The following is a 22,874-nucleotide window of genomic DNA, read 5'->3' as shown; positions in this document are numbered from 1 at the left end:
ACAGTGGCTGGAAGTTGAAGCTAGACAAATTGAGACAGGAAATAAGGCATAAATTTGTAATGGTGAGAGTAATTAACCACTGGAACAGTTTGCCAAGAGATGTAGTGGATTCTCAATTACTGACAACTTTTAAATCAAGATGAGATGTTTTTCTAAGACGTGCCTAGGAATTATTTTGGAAAAGTTCTATGGCCTGTGTTATAGAGGAGGTCAGATTAGATGATCACAGTGGTCTCTTTCAACATTGGAATCTCTGAGTGTTGGGCTTTTGAAAATCCCACCCTAACGGCACTTAACGTTGTCTATATAGGTAAAAAGCAATGGAATTACTCCAGGGTTTAATTTGGACCAAAATACTTAATTTGGCTCAGTGCTAAGGCTAATTTGAAGACTCTTACAACTAAAAGTTAACTATTTCATCCCACCAACAGAGCAGAATTTAGTCCTGTGTGCTCCAGCCTACTTCAGTAAACAGTGAAAACCAAATAGAAAAATAGTTCAGACATGTCTGCAAATATTCTAACTTAAAATATTTTAAATTTAAAACAACTGAACTTATCTAGTTCAAACCTAGACTGTTTTTACTTCTTTAATGAGGAATTTAAAATGAGACATCTCTGAAATTTCCTGCTTCCCATTTTTGAGTTATGAATACATCTCATCCAGAATATTTGGGACACGTGTAACTGTTTGGAAAACATTTGGGAAATGTGCTGTCTAACTCAAAAATGGCCAGACTAGTTCAGTTTTTTTTTAAATATTCACCATTGGGCTTAAAGCAAACTTTACTCCAAAAGTCTGGGCAACTGGAAAAATGAGGATTCGAATGGAAACTGAAACAACCCATGAAAACTGTATTGGTAGTAAGTGTTAATGTTTATGAAAATGAGAGTATTAATCAGTGGCAAGAGGCAGCCACAACATGAGAAAGTTACTGCACCAGATGCTAAATCTTGACTTGCAATATTTCTGGTTTCCTAATCTAGGTTTTCCTTAAGATCTAAGGCCTTGTCTACACTACAAGACTATTTCGAATCAACTTAGTTCGAATTTGTGGATTCGACCTTATGAAGTCGAATTTGTGTATCCATACTAAATACACTAATTCGAATTTCTGAGTCCACATTCACGGGGCCAGCGTCGACTTTGGAAGCGGTGCACTGTGGGAAGCTATCCCACAGTTCCCGCAGTCCCCGCTGCCCATTGGAATGCTGGGTAGAGCCCCCAATGCCTGCTGGGGGAAAAAATGTGTCGAGGGTGGTTTTGGGTAACTGTCGTCATTGAACCGTCAATCACGCCCTCCCTCCCTCCCTCCCTGAAAGCGCCTGCGGGCAATCTGTTCGTGCACTTTTCTGGTCAGTGACAGCGTGGACGCCACAGCACTGCAAGCATGGAGCCCGCTGCGATCCTCGCCGTTTTCTCCTCCTCGCACTTTATCGTCCACCTCTTCCACATTCAGCTGCTGAGAAATTGGGCTACTTTTCAATGGTTCTGCAAGCACTGGGGGACCATAGGGGACGTTTTACCAACATGAACGTCGGATGGCCGGGCAAGGTTCCTGATGCGTGTGTTCTCAGGAACTGTGGGCTGCTCAGACGCCTGCTGGAAGGTAGTTTCTTCCCGTACCACGAAATAACTGTTGTGGATGTGCATTTGCCTATAGTGATCCTCGGTGACCCAGCCTGCCCGCTAATGCACTTGCTCATGAAGCCCTATACAGGCGCCTGGGACAGCGACAAGGAACTCTTCAAATACCAGCGAGCAGCGTGACCTGTGACTGTTCAGTTTCTTTACAGAGAAGCTGAACCTGCCCCTGTTTCTTTACCCAGTTACTGTTGACTCTCCTCTTCGGTTAAATACCCCGTTCTCCCCGTTTCCCCCACTTCCAAGACACGTGTAAAAATAAAATACATGTCACACTGTTACTGAGGAGAGGTTTCTTTATTCATGACTTTTCGTTAAAGGGTTGAAACTGGAATGCAGACTGTGGTGGGTAGGTGTGCGCTGATGTAAAGACCGCCTCTAAACTCAAGGAATGACAGGCTCCTGCTCCTACAGCGGTCCGCATTGCCGGACTGCTTGTTTCAACGGAGCCTGCCATCCCTCCTTTTTGGGATTCTGTGTGCGGGGGGCTATGTGGCCTTGTGGCGGAGGAGGACGGATACAGATTCCTCTGCTGCGTGACTCAGCGGTCCAGGACAAGGACCGCTGTATAAGATCTGTAACCGCCCTCCCCCGCTGCAAAGTCACATCTCCCCCGCCCACACAGATCCTGGAAACCACCTCCCATACCGACCACGGTGCCTACTGACTGCACTGTGTGTGTGACCCGCTGCTGATCCGGTCCCCGTGTCTGTACCCTGGGAAAGGTGCCTGTCCTATGCAATTAGCAACGCACTTCCCCACGCACCCCATTCAAACACAGTCTTCAGTGAAAAAACATGACGGAAACAGTACTTAACAGCAAAGTATTTTTATTACTTAAGTACACAGTTATGGGATGGGACTGGGATTGGGACTTGTTTGAGTCCGGAAGGGAAGGACTTATGCAAACGTAGGGTATGAGAGCTTTTGGTTACTTGAGCACTCTGCTGGGGTGCAGTGACAGTATTCACGGCCCAGGGCGGGCATCCTCCTGGTTATTTAGGGTGAGGGGGGTATGTGACTTTGTGGTGGGGGAGGACGGTTGCAGAGATACTGCCGGGGGCTCTGTCCTGCAGCGGTCCTGCAGAACATACACAAGTCGCCGGAGCGTGTCCGTTTGCTCCCTCACTAGTACAAGCATTGCTTGAGTCGCCTGCTTGTGTTCCTCACGCCACCTCTCCTCCCATTCGCTGTGTGAGCGCTGGTACAGAGAGACTTTCTCCCTCCACTGCCTCTGCTGGTCCGCCTCGGCTAGGTAGCAGCCCACACATTCATCGAAAATCGTGTCCCTTGTCTTTTTCTTTCGCCGCCTAATCTTCGCCAGCCTCTGCGAGGGGGATGCTGTGGAAGGTCTGGAGACAGTGGAAGCTGTGAGATGGGAAACAGTTAGTGAATTCCTTGCAAAGATACTTTTTTGCGAACAATTAACTGAGTCTAGGCTGTCTCTGTGAATTTTTTGTTGAGACCCCTGTGCCTGCTGTTGCACAAATCATTTGCGCGGTGGATTCTGGGTAAATGTCGCCAGTCATTCCTTCCTCCGGGAAAGCAACGCCAGACAATCATTTCGAGCACGTTTTCCATGAAATGCCCTGGCACACGCCATAGCGTGGCAACAATGGACCCTATTTTGCCTTTTGTGTATGTCACCGTATGTGTACTAGATGCCGCTGACAGAGGCGGACCAGCAGCGCTACACAGCAGCATGCTTTTGCTTTTGCATGACAGCAGCGATGGTTACCAGGCATACTGTACCGTCTACCATACCATGAACTGGTAAGAAGACGGTAATAAGATGGTCATGGTTACCTGTCCTTTTGCACTGCGCCATTTGGTGCTGTCATAAGTGCCCCTGGCCGATCAGCCAGGGGCGCAAAAGCAAAATTTGGGAATGACTCCCCGAGTCAATCCCTCCTTTTTGGGTATCTAAAAATAGAATCAGTCCTGCCTAGAATATGGGCAACTGTACTAGAGAACCACTGTATCATAGAACCAGAGAGCACAGCTGCTCTCTGGCCAATCATGCATAAATTTTGAGCTGAATGCTATTCACAGGGTGTGCTCCTGAAACAACCCCAGCTGTTCATTCCGTTCTTCCCCCAGCCTTCCTGGGTTCCAATACCATTGTCCCCCCACTTGTGTGATGAAGTAATATAGAATGCATGAATAAGACACAGGTAGTCGTTTGTGAGAAATGAGTGGAAGGAAGCCTCCAGCTGCAATGATAGTCCAGAGATGACATTAAGGGGTGTGGAGGAGGGAGCCAATCATCCCTCTGCTAGTCCAGGGGCAATTGAATCTTTTCTTTACAATGAAGGGTGGGGGCTGATGGAGCTCAGCCCCCTGTTGCAATGATGAGGACGGTTACCAGCCATACTGTACCATCTACCATGAAAAATTAGGACCAGGCGACCTTGATCGACCTGTCCCAAGCAAGTTGGTATGGTTACCAGTCCTTTTGCACTGCCCCATGTGCCAATAGGCTGATGATGAGGACGGGTAGCAGTCCTATTGTACCATCAGCCACCCATGGCGGGGTGGGAGGAAGGATGTTGTTGTTGAGTGCTGCAGCAGCGCGTCTATCTGCAGCATTCAGTACAGATACGGTGACATGTAAAAGAGTCAACAGAGGATTGTTTTCCCTTTAACTTCTGGGGGTCGGGGGGGGGGTGCGTAAATTGCCGAGCTATGCCCCGACCCACCGCGGACACTGTGTTTGACCCTAGAAGCATTTGGAGATCAGCCAAGAATGCAAATGCTTTTCGGAGACAGCAGGAACTGTGGGATACCTTGCGTCCTCGTTCCCCCCTCCCTCCATGAGCGTCCATTTGATTCTTTGGCTTTCCGTTACGCTCGTCACGCAGCTGCGTGCTGAGTCTGTGCTATGCCGTCTGTCCGGAGATTTTTTAAAAATACTTTGGACCAGGCGTAACATTACAGTAATTCCCCTACTTAGATGCAGGAGTCTCCGAGCGAGATAACCGTGAGGACGGGCACTGAAGGAGATAGAGAGCGCATGCTGCGTGAAATCTAGCACGAACCACGGACCTATGCAGCCGTGCTCTGGGAGGCAGTGCTCCCTGAATACCGCATGAAAGCCTCGCGCGGAAAAGTGTGCTATCACGGAGCACCCAATAAGGCAGCTCTCCCCAGGAACCTCCTGCTGATGCTTATCGATTAATGGCAGGAGAGCTTCGTGGAGATCTCCCAGGAGGATTTCTGTTCTATCACCATATATACAGAGCCCTCCTTTTCACACACTTCAGATTGCTGTTATATTAAGAATAAAAGTTAACATGGTTAAAGCACTTACCGACTGCTCCTACCCCTGATTCAGGATTCGGGTTCATGGCCGGGGAGGGTTGGTAGGGGATCTCCGTGACGGTGATGAAGAGATCCTGGCTGTCGGGGACACCAGCGTTGTAAGCGCTGTCGCCTGCCTCGTCCTCCACAAACCCTTCCTCATCTTCCCCGTCCGTGAACATCGTCGAGGAACTGTCCGTCGACACTGTCCCATCATCAGAGTCCATGGTCACTGGTGGGGCAGTGGTGGCAGGCTCCGTAGCATCCGTTGGCCGCTTTGATTTTTTGGTAGGCTTGTCTGGGGTCCTTGATTTTCACGCGGCACTGCGTTGCATGACGGCTGTATCCTCTGTCTGTATCATGGCTTTGGAGACCTTCTCGTCGGTCTTTGCATTCCGTTTGTTGGAGCGCAGCTCCGAAAGCACAGACTCCTCGCCCCACACACCGATCAGATCGAAGAGTTCCCGGTCAGTCTATGCCGGGTCCCTCTTTCTATTCAGAGATTACATGAACTCCTCTGCTGGAGAGCTCTGCATTGCTGCCGGTGCTGCTGAGCTCGCCCCGATGTCCAACCACAAAATGAGATTCTAACTGTCCAGAAAGGAAAAGGAATTCAAATTTTCCCGGGTCGTTTCCTGTGTGGCTGGTCAGAGCATCGAAGCTCGGACTGCTGTCCAGAGCGTCAACAGAGTGGTGCACTGTGGGATAGCTCCCGGAGCTACTAAGTTCGATTTCCATCCACACCTAGCCTAATTCGAACTAGCCATGTCGAATTTAGCGTTACTCCACCTGTTGGGGTGGAGTACCAAATTCGAACTAAAGAGCCCTCTAGTTCGAATTAAATGGCTTCCTGGTGTGGACGGTTGAGCGGTTAGTTCGAATTAACGCTGCTAAATTCAATTTAAAGTCCTAGTGTAGACCAGGCCTAAGACCCCAAAACTCATTTAGTTAGTAACAAACAGAAGACAGATATATACCAGGTCTCTAGAAGAGCAGCGATGCAAGTTAATTTATTTATAACCTGTGATTCTTTCTAATGATACTGCTTGTGGCAAGAATTACTTATCCCCTGTAAGAAATTTTCTGAGCTCTTAACTGGGGATATTTGGCTGATTTTCTGGAAAGCCAGAATTACATTTTTAATTAGGTATCAGAGGGGTAGCCGTGTTAGTCTGGATCTGTAAAAAGCGACAGAGTCCTGTGGCACCTTATAGAATAACAGATGTATTGGAGCATAAGGTTTCGTGAGTGAATACCCACTTCATCAGACGCATGTAGTGGAAATTTCCAGAGGCAGGTATAAATATGCAGGCAAGAATCTGTCTAGAGATAACGAGGTTAGTTCAGTCAGGGAGGATGAGGCCCTCTTCTTAATTAATTAATTAATTCCCCTTTTTAATTAGGGTTAGTGGACCAGGTTTATAAAGCAGGGCTCTAATAAGAACTTTGATTCACAGTTAGTAGCTAAGTGTGGCATTGATCATCATGGGGTGAACGTTTTGGTAGAATCATTTTTTAGCTCTGTTAGGTCAAAGTTATTTCTGCTTCTTGTGTATCCCTTCACTCTGCATTTTCCTTTTTTGTCTCCCTTTTGTCTTCTATTTTTTTTATTTCTATCTCTTATTCTCTTTCTTTTATTTCTCTCACACCTCTTCAGTCTTTCTCCCTTTTTTTATTCTTTGCTCTTTCCCTTTTGCTGCTGTTTGATTTTTTTTTTCCTTTTGTTTTCTTCTTGTTTAGTACCCTTTCTCATCTTACCTCCCTTTCCTGGTCTCTGCAAGGCAGCAGAAGTGCTTTTCATGGCATATAGTTAGTTCCTCTCAGCAGCCATTTCATGGAAAGCCCTGCTGCCCTCTGAGGAACTGTAATGATGCTGCCTCTGGTGGGACACAACTGAGAGTATCAAGTCAGGACAAATTGCTTAGAGCAGGACAATTACAGCCCAAGGCTGGGTTTCCTTTATTATTAAGGCACCAAACCAGCCAAGCGGAGAGGACTTCGGTTTTACCCCACTGGCCAACCATAAGTCATACAAGCAATTTCCTTAGACACTCCAGTTTCCTAGTATCTCCACGAGTGCCACTCGTTATGGGGATGATTGGTTATGAAAACCAATACCCCAGTAAAAGAAAAACGGTTCTCCTGATCCCAAAGGACCAAGCCCCAGACCCAGGTCAATATACAAGTGAGATCTTACTCATAAATCATGCTGTTGCCAATCCTTTAGAATCTAAAATGTAAAGGGTTATTCATAAAAAGAAAGAAATATAAATGAGAGCTAAAACTGGTTAAATTGAATCAATTACATACAGTAATGGTGAAGTTCAGATTCACTTTCCAGCAGGCTATTGTTTAAAGTGCTAGAATCTGGGGAGTTACTAATCCTCGCCACTTTCCCTTTTATCATGTGAAGAAGCTTTCTGTTGAAAAGAGAAATTTACTGTAGCCTTGTCTTCTAGCAAATTTTACCCCAAACAGTAAATTCCCATTGGGGAGGCTGAATTGATGTTATCACTGTTGAGAGCCCTAGTAAACAGCCTGTGGGATTAATTAATAAGTGGTAAAAATGAGTCTTGTTGTGGAAATCCTCTCTGCACTATGACTCCACTGGTGAGGAATTTGTAGAGTTATTGAGCATAGGTATGATCGAATAATGGGCAATATTAGACAATTTCCCTTTGCAGCAAATGCTGGGCCTGACTATGACCTTACTTCCACAGAGCAATGTGCAAAACACTGGAGTACCATCCAGGGCCTCTTTTGGTAGGGCCAAATTGCAGTAGAATCTTAAATGTAGGTGTATGCTGGATGAAAACATCAGTCTGGTTGGGAGTTTAGGGCCCTAATCTAGAGCAGACACTGAACCTGCTAAGACTATTCTCTCCCACATTCATTCTAGATGAGACAGAGCTATGTTAGGGGTTATCTTATGTGCTGAAGTCCTTGATTTTCTTACTGGATTTTGAACTCTGAATGTTACTAGTTATTTGTAACATGACACATTTTTGTGGAGGAGGAGGTCACATAACTAACCCTTATTGCCTTGGATGTCTTCCTAAAGAGTTTATTATTCTACTATTTATGGTAAATGTCAGTGTATTATATGTCAGAACTGTTGGATCAAAGAACAAAGGGCAAGGCTTGGAGCATCAGCTCTGACTTTTTTCTTCCAAGTGTTACCCATGGCCAAAAGTTACCATGAACCAACTATTTATGGCAGGACATTATTATTCAGATTAGCGCATCATATTTATTCCATAGTATCTGTTTGTTTGGGACTCAGAAGAGGATTACAAAATAATCAGGAATCAATAAATCATAACTATCTCTCTTAGGTACTTCTCTGGCTCCTCCTACCATAATATCTGAGCACTTCACAATCTTTTAAGGCATTTGACCTCACAACACCCCTATCAGGTAGGGTGTACTCTTATCCCCATTTTACACATGGGGAACTGAGGCACAGAAAGACTAAGCAACTTGCCTGAAGTCACACAGGAACCCTGTGGTAGGGCAGGCACTTGAAGCCAGGTACCTCATGTCCTAGACTAGTACCTCTAACCCAGCACGTCCCTGTGGCCTGCCGCCTCTCACAGATCCCATTGGCTGGGAATGGCAAACCTGGAAGCTGTGGGGGGCCGTGCCTGCGGATGGTCAAAGTCCGCAAAATGTCTCGCGGCCTGCAATCAGCTTACCCTGATGGGCCCCGTGCGGCCTGCAGGCCGCAGTTTGCCCACCACTGCCCACCAATGCAATGAAAAGACTCTTGTTTGTAACTTTGATGCTAATCTATATTAATCAACCTACAGGAAATTTTAGTGCTGCAGCTAGAGAGTAAACTGGATGTAAAACATCCCAATATTGGAGAATAGTTCTAGAATACTTCTTTTTTCTGTGACAAATGATGGTAGGCCATCTCCATGAGATCTTAATTTTCCTTTCTGTTCCCTATCTAACTTTAAAGACTTTAGATTGAGTCATTAAGATTTAAACAGAATAGTTAGGTGTCTGTCTTCACCTCAGTATTCAGACATAACTCAGATGTGATGTAATCACACCCCTTCATGATGGTGGTGGTGGGGGAAGCAGACTACTGACGTACAGAAAATATGTTCTACCCATCTCTTATAGTTCTCCATGGCTCTGAGAAACAGATGTCCTTATTAGCATGTTGCATATCACCTCATTCTTTAGTCTAGACACTAATATACAAATACAGTTATATTTCAAAATCGCAACATATTTCATTACTTTAGGTTCAGTTTTCTCACAATTTTGAATTATACACAACATTTAATTTCCTACTTCTTATTTACATGGGTGCATATCTGTGTATTCCACAGATCACTTCAGAGAGTTCATTTTAAGAGAACTCTGAGTCTATTTTAGGGATAAGTCCTTTAAATTGGATGCATAAATGTGTATAAAGACTAATTAATTGTGCCAGAAGGTTTAACTAATCAGTTATTTAGATTTTTAAAAATACATCCATCAAATACTTCTGGGTACAAGCACAAAATATATCTAATTAAATATTCAAATTGGAATTAATGTCAAAAATGTATTTAAATCTTCCTATGCCTACCAAATACTACCCATGTAATCTTCCCATGCCCCGCCCCCGACAAAAAAAGCATTGATGTTGGATTAAGGGGGAGTAACTCCTCTAGTGAAAGGGCTGTGTGACAGTCAGAAATGCCAATCTGTTGATGTAAGAGCATATGAGGTCTCTGTTAAGGTTTTGCATGACAGCATGAGTGGGGTGAGGGGGTACATACTGCTTTTGGGTATCCATTGGAGATGGAAGTGAAAGCCTTATGGCATATTGTTATTGCCACTGTTATAGACAATATAAAGTTTGAAAAGAACACGGGAGACTCTTCCCACAACTACTACTTGCTATACCTTTAAGGTTTTACATGAGAGGGGTGGGTCTTGATGCACCTTAACTGTCATTAGATGTATTTGTTTATTAATAACAAACTGACAAATAGGGTTCTTGTCATCAGACCATCCTCTCTTCTCATTGGTAGTGTGTTAAGTGACGTGACTCACATCTGTCACAAGTAGTTTGTTCCTTCTCTGTCTCTCATCTTCTCCCTGGGAGAGAACTTTATATGCTGTGTGGTGTTTTTGTTTTGGTGGGATTTTGGTTTTGGAGTTGTTTATTAAAATGTACAAGCTACTGTGAGTTTTAAGTTAGTGAAGGCAGGTTGAAAAAATACACCTTGCACTTATAGTGGAAGGTGGCAAGGTCTGTGGTGGTCCTTAGATCCTAGGGGAGTTTGTTCCAGAATATCAAATAGACCCTGAGTAAAGCTCTATCTTCCACACAGACAAGCTTTTACTCTTATGGTAGAAGGTTCCAGTTAATCTGAAGAGCAGAGCTGTCATCCATGGTCCTTATCCCAGAGGATTAATCGATCTTCTGGATATTTTGTGCCAAGGCTATTGGATGCCTTGAAGGTAAGGACTGAGACCTTGAACTTTACTCAATATTCTATGGGAAGCCAGTGTAACAAGAAGTCTGATGTGCTTGTGGTAGCACATGTTGCTGAAGAAACATGCTTCAGTGTTCTGAACTAGGTGGAGTTTCCTAAAGTCTGATGGCTCCAGGTCCGGCTCCAGGCACCAGCATTCCAAGCAGGTGCTTGGGGCGGCAATCTGCAAGGGGCGGCAGTCCCTGTGTTTTTGCCCCCAAGCAGCGCGCCGAATAGGGTGGCAGGCGCGTTTCCGCAGCGGCGGCAGTTCAGTGACAGCTTCTATGTTTAGCTGTCCGCGGCGGTGCAGCTTCTGTCTTCCAGCTGAAAACAGAAGCTGCTGCCGAATTGCCACCGCCGTGGAAATGTGCATGCCGCCCTAACAGCACACAGACTGCCCCTGCCCTCTGCGGCGGCAATTCGGCACGCTGCTTGGGGCGGCGAAAACAATAGAGCCGGCTCTGGATGGCTCTAATCCTGAAAAAGCAGCAGAGAGTCCTGTGGCACCTTATAGACTAACAGACGTTTTGGAGCATGAGCTTTCGTGTGTGAATACCCGCTTCGTCGGATGCATGTAGTGGAAATCTCCAGGGGCAGGTATATATATGCAAGCAAGAAGCAGGCTAGAGATAACGAGGTTAGTTCAATCAGGGAGGATGAGGCCCTCTTCTAGCAGCTGAGGTGTGAAAACCAAGGGAGGAGAAACTGGTTTTGTAGTTGGCAAGCCATTCACAGTCTTTGTTTAATCCTGAGCTGATGGAGTCAAATTTGCAGATGAACTGAAGCTCAGCAGTTTCTCTTTGAAGTCTGGTCCTGAAGTTTTTTTGCTGCAGGATGGCCACCTTAAGATCTGCTATGGTGTGGCCAGGGAGGTTGAAGTGTTCTCCTACAGGTTTTTGTATATTGCCATTCCTAATATCTGATTTGTGTCCATTTATCCTTTTCCGTAGAGACTGTCCAGTTTGGCCGATGTACATAGCAGAGGGGCATTGCTGGCATATGATGGCTTATATTACATTGGTGGACGTGCAGGTGAATGAACCGGTGATGGTGTGGCTGATCTGGTTAGGTCCTGTGATGGTGTCGCTGGTGTAGATATGTGGGCAGAGTTGGCATCAAGGTTTGTTGCATGGATTGGTCCCTGAGTTAGAGTTACTATGGTGCGGTGTGCAGTTACTGGTGAGAATATGCTTCAGGTTGGCAGGATGTCTGTGGGCGAGGACTGGCCTGCCACCCAAGGCCTGTGAAAGTGTGGGATCATTGTCCAGGATGGGTTGTAGATCCCTGATGATGCGTTGGAGGGGTTTTAGCTGGGGACTGTATGTGATGGCCAGTGGAGTCCTGTTGGTTTCTTTCTTGGGTTTGTCTTGCAGTAGGAGGCTTCTGGGTACACGTCTGGCTCTGTTGATCTGTTTCCTTATTTCCTCGTGCGGGTATTGTAGTTTTGAGAATGCTTGGTGGAGGTTTTGTAGGTGTTGGTCTCTGTCTGAGGGGTTAGAGCAGATGCGGTTGTACCTCAGTGCTTGGCTGTAGACAGTGGATCGTGTGGTGTGCTCGGGGTGGAAGCTGGAGGCATGAAGGTAGGCATAGCAGTCGGTAGGTTTTCGGTATAGGGTAGTGTTAATGTGACCATCACTTATTTGCACCGTGGTGTCTAGGAACTTTGTCTTTATAAATAATCTGTTCCTACCCATGGACACAGGGATCAGAGGGTCCAAGCCATTACTTGCCCTCCATCCACTTGGATCTGCATTGCCCTACCTCATGACAGCGTTACTCAACTTTCTTAATTAACCTAGCATCTTGGGACCTTTCCCAAGATCTCCCTCTCCCTTTCTGTGTGTGAACATGCATTTTCCTCCAGGCATTCTCTGTGAGCATGATAATGACACGAAAACCTAGGGGTTCTCTCTCTCTCTTTTTGCCTGAACAGAGCTTGGAAAAACTGAAGTTTATGGAAAAGATATATAAATCCAAGGTACTGTGCTGGCAGATATAATTTATATCAGGAAGTGAGGTATCCTAATTAAAATAGGTTTTGTTGTTTTAAAAAGGCATACAAATATAGGAATACTTTTCAAAGATGGGATTGGCAGCCAGATCCAGCTTGCCATACTCTGTGAGGAGTCCCATTGATTTAAGGTTCTGAATGAGTAAAATAAGTAGCACCTGGAGCTGAATGGCTCAAGGATTTGCTATTGGAATAGAAATTCTTTTACTAGCAAGGTCATTCAGTTGACTAGTGACCAAATCTTGTTGCCATCTGATGGGGCTTTGGTAGTCTTTGTGACGTAGTGGTCTCAGTACCACTCATTGAAGGGATGTGTTCATGTCATAATAAGCATATTTGTTGGCATTTTCTATAGCAGCACCACAGGCAGAATGGGCTTTCAGACTAAACAAGCATTGTGCCCTTAGGCTGAATCTCTCAAAAATGAAGCAAACTGATGTGGTGAGAAGGGTGGGCTGAGCTGTCCAGTCCACATAACATGATCACTATAAACTATGGCGGGGCAGTAGCTCCCCTGGAAGCTGAGCTCCTTGCATATGCTCTTGGCCTCAATTTTTATATTCACTGCTCTTGGGAAGTCTGCCATCATTTTTAAGAGTTTATTTCAAAATTGCACACAAGGCGGGAGAGGTGGTGCAACAGATTCCCAACAGTAAAGTTGTTTTTTTTTTTTAAATTGCAACGGCCTATTAACATTTTGCCTGGAGTGTGGGCTTTGGTAGTTGACAGCTAAGATTTATAAGCTTCAATTAAAGGCTCCGGAGATTTACCTGATGCCTGTCTTACATTTCTTCCTTCAGTGGAGCTGTGCCGCACACAGTAGCTGCTTTTGAAGATTTATTTTCAAGTATAAACACTTATTTGAACACAGGCTCTGTTCAAATATGGATTTGTAATTTAAAAATTAAACTTTGAAGTTTCAGAAGAAGCCACAGGAACTTGTGGCTCAGAGGGAGCAATGCCAAGATGGCTGTCAGGCTTTTCTGAGGACATTCAAAATCCTGCTCTCAAATTTCACGCTTGAAAAGGGCTCCGTGTTGTATCAACCCAGGCAAGGTACTAACAAACTTCAACAGGACTTTATTTTTAAAGTGGAAACCTCTGTACCAAGCTGCTGCTGCACCCTCTGTAACTCTCACTCTGCCTCCTCAACTCCTCCCCACTCCTTCCTGTTTCCAATCCTTTCAGACTCCCAACAGCCAGTGCTCCCAGTTCTAATAATTTCAAGCAACATCTAAACACCACACAACTGTGATCTGATTTCAGAGGAGAGGCCTGATCTTACCTGAATTGCCTAGATCCAATTTAACACCAGTTGTGCCCTATTTTAGCCCAGCAAGCCCCTATGAGCTAATCAAAACATGAAGGATCCCAGAACAAAACAAAGAAGAGAGGCAGAATATCTACCCTGTTCCCCTCCAGTCTCAGATGCAGAAGTAACTCCTCTCCTAACACATGAGATTAAGGCTCCTTCGCACATACACATCTCTCCTACGGTAGGGACCCAGAGTGCTAGTATCATAAGGCTGTTTGTGCACATGCAGTGCTCTCTCTGATAGCAGAGCTCACTGCTGTCACAGGACTCTCCTCCTCCTTCACGTAAAATAAGATGGAGAAGAGTTAATAGCCTGGCTGTAAAACTAACCCAGTGGAATGGTGCTTCAAAGAGGAGTGGAGTCCTCACCCTCACCCAATGTCTTTTCAAGTTGTTCAAGCTCAGCAATATTTAGTTTAATTTAAGTTTTCCTAAAATGCTTTTTAGAACTGCAGGCCAGATGTTCAAATCTAAATACACCCCTGAGCCCACCAGGAGTCCTGCTGACTTCCGCAGGAGTCTGAGAGAGTATAAGTGTCTACACTACCACACCTGTTTGCAGGATAAGTACTTTAAAAAATAAAACAAGATAGCTTGTGTGAAGTGGTGATTAGAGTCCCTCCACCCATTTAGTTCTTTCTCTCTCTATGGCCAATCAGGCCCCTCCAGTCACTCGTATGACTCACTAATGACTGCGTCACATCATAGAAATGCAGGACTGGAAGGTACCTTGAGAGTTCATCTGGTCCAGCATCCTGCACTGATACAGGCCCATCTGAATCTAGACCAGCCCTGGCAGGTGTTTGTCCAACCTGTTCTTAATGCTCCAAACATGATCTCATCAGGAGCACTGAGGGGCATGGATCAGCATTCATGTTGCACTCCCCATCAGTACCCGGCCAGAGCTGGATAAGTTAATGATTCAAACAGGGGACCTAATTGGGAGGTGAATCCTAGTCATGTGCCACTTCAGGCACATTGCTCATACGCTAAGAAGATCAGGATCACTAATATCCCACCAGCACCATAAAGAACACAGATTTACCAAAACTAATTTACTAGTCACCATTTTGTTTGCCCTTTGCACTGCTCTTGGACAACAAAAATAGAATAGTCACCTTCTCTAGTCAGTTCCATTTTTTGCTTCTCACGCACCAGCCCAACGTCTGGGTTACAAATAGTGTAGGGGATTGTTTAAATCCAGCCCCTCGTTTTGTTTCAGCTGGCACATGTATATAACAAAGAAAAGACAAATTCAAAGTCTATTAACTTTTTATCCCCCTCTTTAATTATCGGCTTGAATTATCTGACGGAGTGTGGTGTTTAGATGTTGCTTGTGATTATCAGAACTGGGAGCACTGGCTGTTGGGAGTCTGAAAGGACAGGAAGGAGGGGGGAGGAGTTGAGGAGGCGGAATGAGAGTTACAGAGGGTGCAGCAGCAGCTTGGTACAGAGGTTTCCACTTTAAAAATAAAGTCCTGTTGAAGTGTGTTAGTACCTTGCCTGGTTGATACAACAAGTTGGTGCTAGTTTAGTTGCCATTCATCTACTGAAGCTTGAGGCTGTTGGCTATGGCTCCTCTTTTTGGCTGTAGGTGCTGATAGTGGGATTGATCCTAGGTGCCTCGTTGTAGGAGTGTTCCTATGATAGCGTTCTTTGATGAGATTTGCCAGATCTCCATGATAGTTAGGATTTGGGAGGGTGTGGAACAGGTGGGTCCCAGGTTCCTTGAAGGGACTGAGGCTCCAGTTCTCCAAATTTCCAGTTTTTAGCTGTTATGCTGTCCTTTTGTCCAGAGAGTTTTCTGTGGTGGCCCTTGTTAAGGGCAAAGCTTGATTAATGGAGTGGAGGGTGAGACAAGGGATACATGTGTGCAGAGGGGATGGTCAGTTGTGGTTTCTTTGTTTGTAAGGGGCAGCAGGAGGACAGGAAGCAGCCTTCTTGTTGTGAGCCTGGTCTGCCTCTGGTTTGCTCCTGGGGTGATAATGCTTACTACTTTGAAGAAGTTGAGTGCAAACATCACACTTGTGTGATAACTAGCTGCCCTAGTGGTACTGAAGATGGGGTGGAGTAGCTGGCCCAGCTCAATAGATGAGAACTCTATAGCTTCTTGGCCTAATAAGTGAGAATATATGGGCGCAAAATCTGCTCTGTTATATTGTTGTAAATCTGAAACAACTCCATTAATTTAGGGGAGAGACTCCAGATTTATACATGTGAAATGCAGTGTAGAATTAGGACTATGATTTTTACACTGAGGGCTTCCCTTTAAAGTCAGGGTACCATATCCACTGAGCAGGTACTTCTAATTTTCAGATGTCACTGTGCATCTTGTGAAAGACATCAGTGCACATCCTTAATTGAACAAATACAATGAAATCTATTTTAAATAAGAAAGCAGGGTTTTTATGTCTGTCCCACATCTGAATGACTGATTCATCATTGGGACTTGGGGCTCCCCTTTCCATCGAGTCAGAGCCAGTATTTAACAACATTTGTCTTCTAATTTCCAGTCAACATACAGCTGCTGCCTCTGGGCCTGGGGGCCAAAATGCAGCCATTATAAATTATATTGCATAGATTGTCAGCATTCTTGGTATATTGTGTATAATGCATGGCAAACATATTTATAATATAAAACATAGACTTTACATTTATGAAATTGTCCAGTGTTAATGATGTTTAAAATGTGTGTTGCTTAACACTGTGGGCCCACAATTATCCTTGATAGAAGGATACTTCTACTGAAGCTTCCACTGAACTAGAGGAACATTGTCCCTGTGCATCTGAGGACAAAATTGAGCTTGCTGTGTTTTAAATAGGCAATGTACTTCAGTCTCTGGCAACAGTGGTACACAGTAGATGATTTGCTCTGAAGTATTTTAGCTCACTCCTTCCTAGGATACACATTCAGATAGAAATAGTGGGTGCAAATCATATTGCAAAATTGGTCCTGTCTGTGTGAGAAGGGGAGGTGGTTGTTATATTACTTTTATTGATATAAATGACTGACTATGCAGAGAGAATGTACTACCTTTAGACTTGTGCCACTGCTTGTTCAGTTGCAAATATGAGATTAATACTCTTTAAGATTGCTTGATATAATAAATTCTGGTTTGGGTATTTTCTAAGTAAGAAATTACAGTTACAAGGGAATAACTGAAAATTAACAAAATCAGTAACTAGAAGCAGCAGTTAAGTTTTGTTTTCTTTTTCTCTCCATGTTGTGCAATTCTTTCACTACTAGGAATACATGGTGAAGCTGTAAAGATAGTGATATCCACATATTGCACATACCTGCACAATTCATTTGTGCAAATAAGATAATTTACACACTTCATTAATATGTGTAAAACACATGTTCATAGGTAACCTTTAAAAAGTTCACATTTACCCATAGTTACTGAACAGTCATATCTGAGTTACTGCCACAGTATTTTTTACTTTAAGCTTAAGGAAATACACTTCAACATTTTAATTAGGGCTGTCAAACTATTAAAAAATTAATAATGAGATTAAAAAGAAATCACGTTTAATTGCTGTTTTAATTGCACTGTTAAACAATAGTATACCATTTATTTAAATATTTTTGGATGTTCTCTACATTTTCAAATATATTTATTTAAATTACAACACAAAATACTAAGTGTACAGTGCTCACTTTCTCTTTATGATTACAAATATTTGCACTGTAAAAAAACAAAAGAAATAGTAGTTTTCAGTTCACCTCATACAAGTACTGTAGTGCAATCTCTTTATCATGAAATGCAACTTACAAATGTAGATTTTTTTTTTAACATAACGGCACTCAGAAACAAAACAATGTAAAATTTCAGAGCCTACAAGTCCACTCAGTCCTACTTCTTGTTCAGCCAATCACTAAGACAAACAAGTTTGTTTACATTTAATGCTACCCGCTTCTTGTTTATAATGTCACCTGAAGGTGAGAACAGGCATTCGCATGCCACTGTTGTAGCTGACGTCGCAAGATATCTAGGTGCCAGATGCGCTAAAGAGTCATATGTCCCTTCATGCTTTGACCACCATTCGAGAGGACATGCATCCATACTGATGACAGGTTCTGCTCAATAATGATCCAAAGCAGTGCAAATTGATGCACATTCATTTTCATCATCTGAGTCAGATGCCACCAACAGAAGGTTGATTTTCTTTTTTGGTGGTTCAGGTTCTGTAGTTTCTGCATTGTAGAGTGACTATATTTTCCTATGCTGAATATGAGACACCTGGTAAAATTATTTTTATTCAAATGAGTTCAGTGGCAATCAATCAGAATTATTTAGTACAAACATTCAAATTAACATCAAGTTGACTGAGCCCCTGTTAAAAAGAGATGGATTTTTTTTATTTATCTTTTTATCTTTAAGGCTTTAGGGTTTACATGGGGAGGGGTGACACACACACCCCTACCCCTCCCCACAAATGGGGAGAGGTCACACACACACTCTCTTCTTTCCCCCCACCTCCCGTACACCTCTCTCACATGAGCGGGTGACTGACCTACCTGATCCTCACAGTGTCGAAAGGCAGCTAACACCTCCAGACTGCTGCTGGCCACTGACATAACCCAATAACCCAGCCTCCTCCTGTCCCCTGGCAACAGTGCGGGCAGGAAGTGGTTAAGCCCTAAGGATGCATTGTGCACCAGGGCCCAGGGAACCTGACTGCAGTGGCTTCAGCGAACCTGGCCAGAGAGGTGGCTCAGCAAAGGAGGCTGCCTAGGGGACCGAGCAGCCCTGCACTCCCTGGGGGCAGGGCCCAGGGTGGTGGGGGGGGGGTCAGGTGAAGAGGGTCCTAAATCACTCCCTGCCCCCACTCCAGAGCTTAGCAGATGGGCAGAGAGGCATCTCCACGCCAGCGCCCTGTGGGGCTTTGGGACACGCAGGGCTTGGCTCCTCCTAGTCAGTACCCCAGAGGCAGTGGGGGAAGGAAGGAGCCTGCCAGCCAGGCTATTGTGACCTGAATGCTCTGACCAGGGCTGGTTCTCTGCACAGCACTGGGAGCGAGACACACCCTGCTGAGGGGGATATGGAGGAGCAGTGGGGCTGGGGGAGCTTAAGGGGCAAAGCAGAGAGAGGACAGCAAGAAGGGGAGGCACGTAAAGGGCCAATGGGTGGGTAGCAAAGGTGACATGCAACTGGCTGCTGCCTGGCGCCTGTCCGCACTCACCAGCCACCGCAGCGCGCTGCCAGTGCCAGCCAGAAATGGGGTGGGGCCCTGCTGGCCAAGAGCCAGCACACAGTGAGGTCTGCACTGATGGACCAGCAGGGGGAACGGACCGCCCCACGCGATCCATCTTTGCCCCGCCACCAGCCTTTCATGCTCACCATCATTGTTGGCCACTGGACCACCCCCCCCCCACACACACACACTCACTGCTGGTGGGCGGGCAGCTGGCGAGTAGAGATCCAGCCAGCAGCAGGACCTGCCAGTACTGATGGGGGGGAGGAGACAGAAAATATGGGACACTTTGCCCATTTTAAAGAAAAAATGGGGAAATGTGCAAGAGAGCTTAAATATGGGACTGCCCCCTTTAAAAATGGCACATCAGTTCACCCTACTGCATTGGAGTGTTGCTTTTTTAAGACTTCTGACAGCATGTTTCACACCTCATCCCTCTCAGATTTTGGAAGGCACTTCAGATTCTTAAACCTTAGGTCGAGTCTTGTAGCTATCTTTAGAATTCTCACATTGGTATCTTATTTGCTTTTTGTCAAGTATGTAGTGAAAGTGTTCTTAAATCGAACAACATATGCTGGGTCGTCATCTGAGACTGCCATAACACGTAATATATGGCAGAAAGTGGGTAAAACCACAGAGAAGGAGAGGTACAATTCTCCTCCAAGGAGTTCAGTAACAAATTTAATTACCGTTTCATTTTTTTAAATGAGTTTCATCAGCATGGAAGCATGTCCTCTGGAATGGTGGCAGAAGCATGAACGGGCATACAAATGTTTAGCATATCTGTCATGTAAATAACTTGCAATCCTGGCTACAAAAATGCCATGTGGATGCCTGTTCTGACTTTCAGGTGACATTGTAAATAAGAAGTGGGCAGCATTATCTCCTGTAAATGTAAACAAACTTGTTTGTCTTAGTGATTGGTTGAATAAGAAGTAGGACTGAGTGGACTTGTAGGCTCTAAAATTTTACATTGTTTTGTTTTTGAGTGCAGTTATGTAAAAAAAAATCCTACATTTGTAAGTTTCATTTCACGATAGAGAGTGCACTACAATATTTGTATGAGTTGAATTGAAAAAATGATTTCTTTATCTTTTTTTACAGTGCAAATATTTGTAATAAAAATAATATAAAATGAGCACTGTACATTTTGTATTCTGTGTTGTAATTTAAGTGAATATATTTGAAAATGTGGCAAAACAGACAAAAATATATATAATACATTTCAGCTGACCTATTATTGTTTAACAGTGGAATTAAAACTATGGTTAATCACAATTAAGTTTTTAAAATCTAGTTAATTTGTTTTGAGTTAATCACTTGAGTTAACTGCAATTAATTGACAGCACTAATTTTCATGTCAACTACCGCATACAGAAATAGGAAATGCCATTTTGCTCTTCAGCCTTCTTGTTGTGACATGTTTGTTTTCAAGTAAACAAACAAAAGTACTCAAGACTTTTGCAATGCCAAACTGTCATATATGTCATATCTATGGTGCCTAATCAGAAATATGTAATTAATGCAGGAATGGCTATTTTATTGGATACTACATTCATCATGGTATAAATGAAAAGGGTTTTATAATCCTAATGTTGTTTGTGACATGAATTATTTAACAATAACTTCTACATTTTAATGTAAACTTGAAGATGATACTAAAGGATGGTTTTGAAAGAATATTTTCATCCCAAAATGTGTTTCTTGTTGACAGTTATGTCAGGAGTATATTCAAAATGGTTTTAGATCCTATTGAAAAGTGTTAGAATCTCTGTTCATTGACTAAACGATGCCCACTCCATGAAACTTTTTATATATATATATATGTATATATTTTTAATCTTCTTAATCTCTTTCAGTCCCAGCAAAAATGCATTGTGATCTTTGCACTGGTGTGCTGCTTTGCGATTCTGGTTGCACTGATATTTTCTGCAGTGGATATAATGGGAGAAGATGAGGATGGACTCTCAGAAAAGAATTGTCAAAATAACTGTCGGTAAGAGGTAACAAACAAAACTTCTCTTTTGGGGCGGGCAAGGACATCAATGTGTTTATATAATGATGCTTAATAAAAAAGACATTCCCAGAGTGCTATGCTCTTTATTTTATGATATTAAGGTTGGTTTGTTAACTCTGATGAAATAAAGCAGAATAAGAATCCTGCAGCTTTCTCTTACTCCTCATACACAGGCAGAATGAATGAGAGAGCCATAATGTTGTTCTGAAATAGTCAGTGCATTGGCCAACCTGAGCCCATACCTGTGAAAGTTCAGAGAATAGGACACAGCTTCTAGATCTGCATATCTCTTCTCTGGACAATTTTGAGCAAGACCGACAACATTTTTACAGCACTGTTGCCTTCAGTGTAACCGATTGCTGTTCATTACACCCACACCACTGTGCATAGGATTTTGGGGAGGGCAATTGAGATGGTTCATTGTGATACAGTCCAAGCACAACTGACTCATATAATGAGAACAAGTGTGGCTGAGGGGGTGGTGGCTGTGATGTTTTCAGATCTCACTCAGACTTCTGTTGAAGTGCAGCCCAGTTGCAAATTCCTTTCAGCCCTGGTGATTAGATTAGATAGAGAGCTCTCTCTGAAGCCCTCCATTGGCTCCAACCCATCTATTTCATGCTTCTTGTCCTCACCACCAAGGCCCTTCACAACTGTCCCCACTCTACTTATCCACTTTTGTCTTCGGTTGTCTTGCTCAGTGCCTCTCCCTGGTGACTGATGCCAGTATTTTCAAACCATACTCATCTGCTTCTTCCACAGCTGTCTCCACTCCTCCTTCCATACCCTATCTTACACATGGACCATCCTCTTGGTTCTTAAGAACACTTCCTTCCCCTCTTCAAAACCCCTCCCCCGAGACCCACTTCTAACATGATGCGTATAGAAATTAGCCAACTGATAATGGCTAGCTACAGAGCCAGGGGAGGATAATTAATATGTAATTTAAAAATAGGCAAATAAAACATGAGAATATTTTACCCCTTATACCCAGATTTGCCTTTCTTTACTGTCTTGGGTTGTGAGATCTGTGGGACAAGGCCTTTCTGGACATACCTAGCACAGACTGGTCACTGCCATGATATAAATAATAACTGAATTATTATTTAGATTTTGTTTTTTTTCACAGTTGTATTTGCAAACAAATGGGGCTAAAATATACTTTGTGCTTAATCTCTCTTTATGAATAATATTGATCTATGTACTATTCTGTGTTAATTGGTACATACCACCCTCTTCCTTTCTGGTCAGAGGGCCAGATTCTAATCTTTGCTGGTGTAAATCCAGTTTAAACCCATTGACTCCTAATATGTTTAAAGTCAATGGGATTTCTCTGCATTTACAGTGATGAAATTGAAATCAGACTTTCTTTCACTGCATGATCTAACTGCTATTATTTGGCTCAGAAAATGCACTGATGCTGTCTGTATAATTTGCCCAAGGTATTTCTAATAGCATCTGTCACTACAGTATCTAAAGTGCTGACCACCTGCTAACATGGATTGTGATCCAATCCTCCTGGATGTGATGAAATTAGGCTCCCTTATGTATTTACATATTGTAGACTTAACTAATGTGGTACAAGATCAATTGCTGTTCCATGGCATATCATTAGTATGTTGGGTAAGCACTTTGAAAAAGTAAGGCAAGAATTCTTATCTTTCAGCTGTCTGAGTACTTTTGCTGAAATTCAGGAGCTGCAGTTTACATGTGCAGGGGATGTGCTGATGCAGACTGGTGAAAAATCCAAAGCTCCCTTTTCTAGATGGAATTAATGTGCAGTGTAAGATTGTGTATGTTCTTTGACTCAAGTTTGTCTTTTAAACAGCTCAAGCATCCTAGAGATTGTGTAGGGGACATGCCACTGTTGCTCAGGTGAAAATCTCAATGTTTTGTTTAAACTCTTGG

General features: G+C 43.7%; 1 protein-coding gene across 4 annotated transcripts in view; it reads left to right on the top strand.

The window, feature by feature from the left end:
• Nucleotides 1-22,874, top strand: part of PLD5 (phospholipase D family member 5) — a 280,023-nt gene that overhangs the window by 101,287 nt on the left and 155,862 nt on the right. For 3 of the 4 annotated variants that reach the window (XM_045011366.1, XM_045011372.1, XM_045011367.1), the window contains exon 2: nucleotides 20,809-20,945. In XM_045011366.1, the coding sequence (XP_044867301.1) occupies nucleotides 20,809-20,945 (137 nt within the window). Of the gene's footprint in view, nucleotides 1-20,808; nucleotides 20,953-22,874 lie in introns of those variants that run through there. The other variant, XM_045011368.1, reaches the window with a different exon arrangement.

This window comes from Mauremys mutica, chromosome 3, assembly GCF_020497125.1.
Source record: "Mauremys mutica isolate MM-2020 ecotype Southern chromosome 3, ASM2049712v1, whole genome shotgun sequence".
NCBI classification, from domain to species: domain Eukaryota; kingdom Metazoa; phylum Chordata; order Testudines; family Geoemydidae; genus Mauremys; species Mauremys mutica.
Note: the sequence above shows the minus strand (reverse complement) of the source record. Positions and strands in the feature narration are given on the sequence as shown.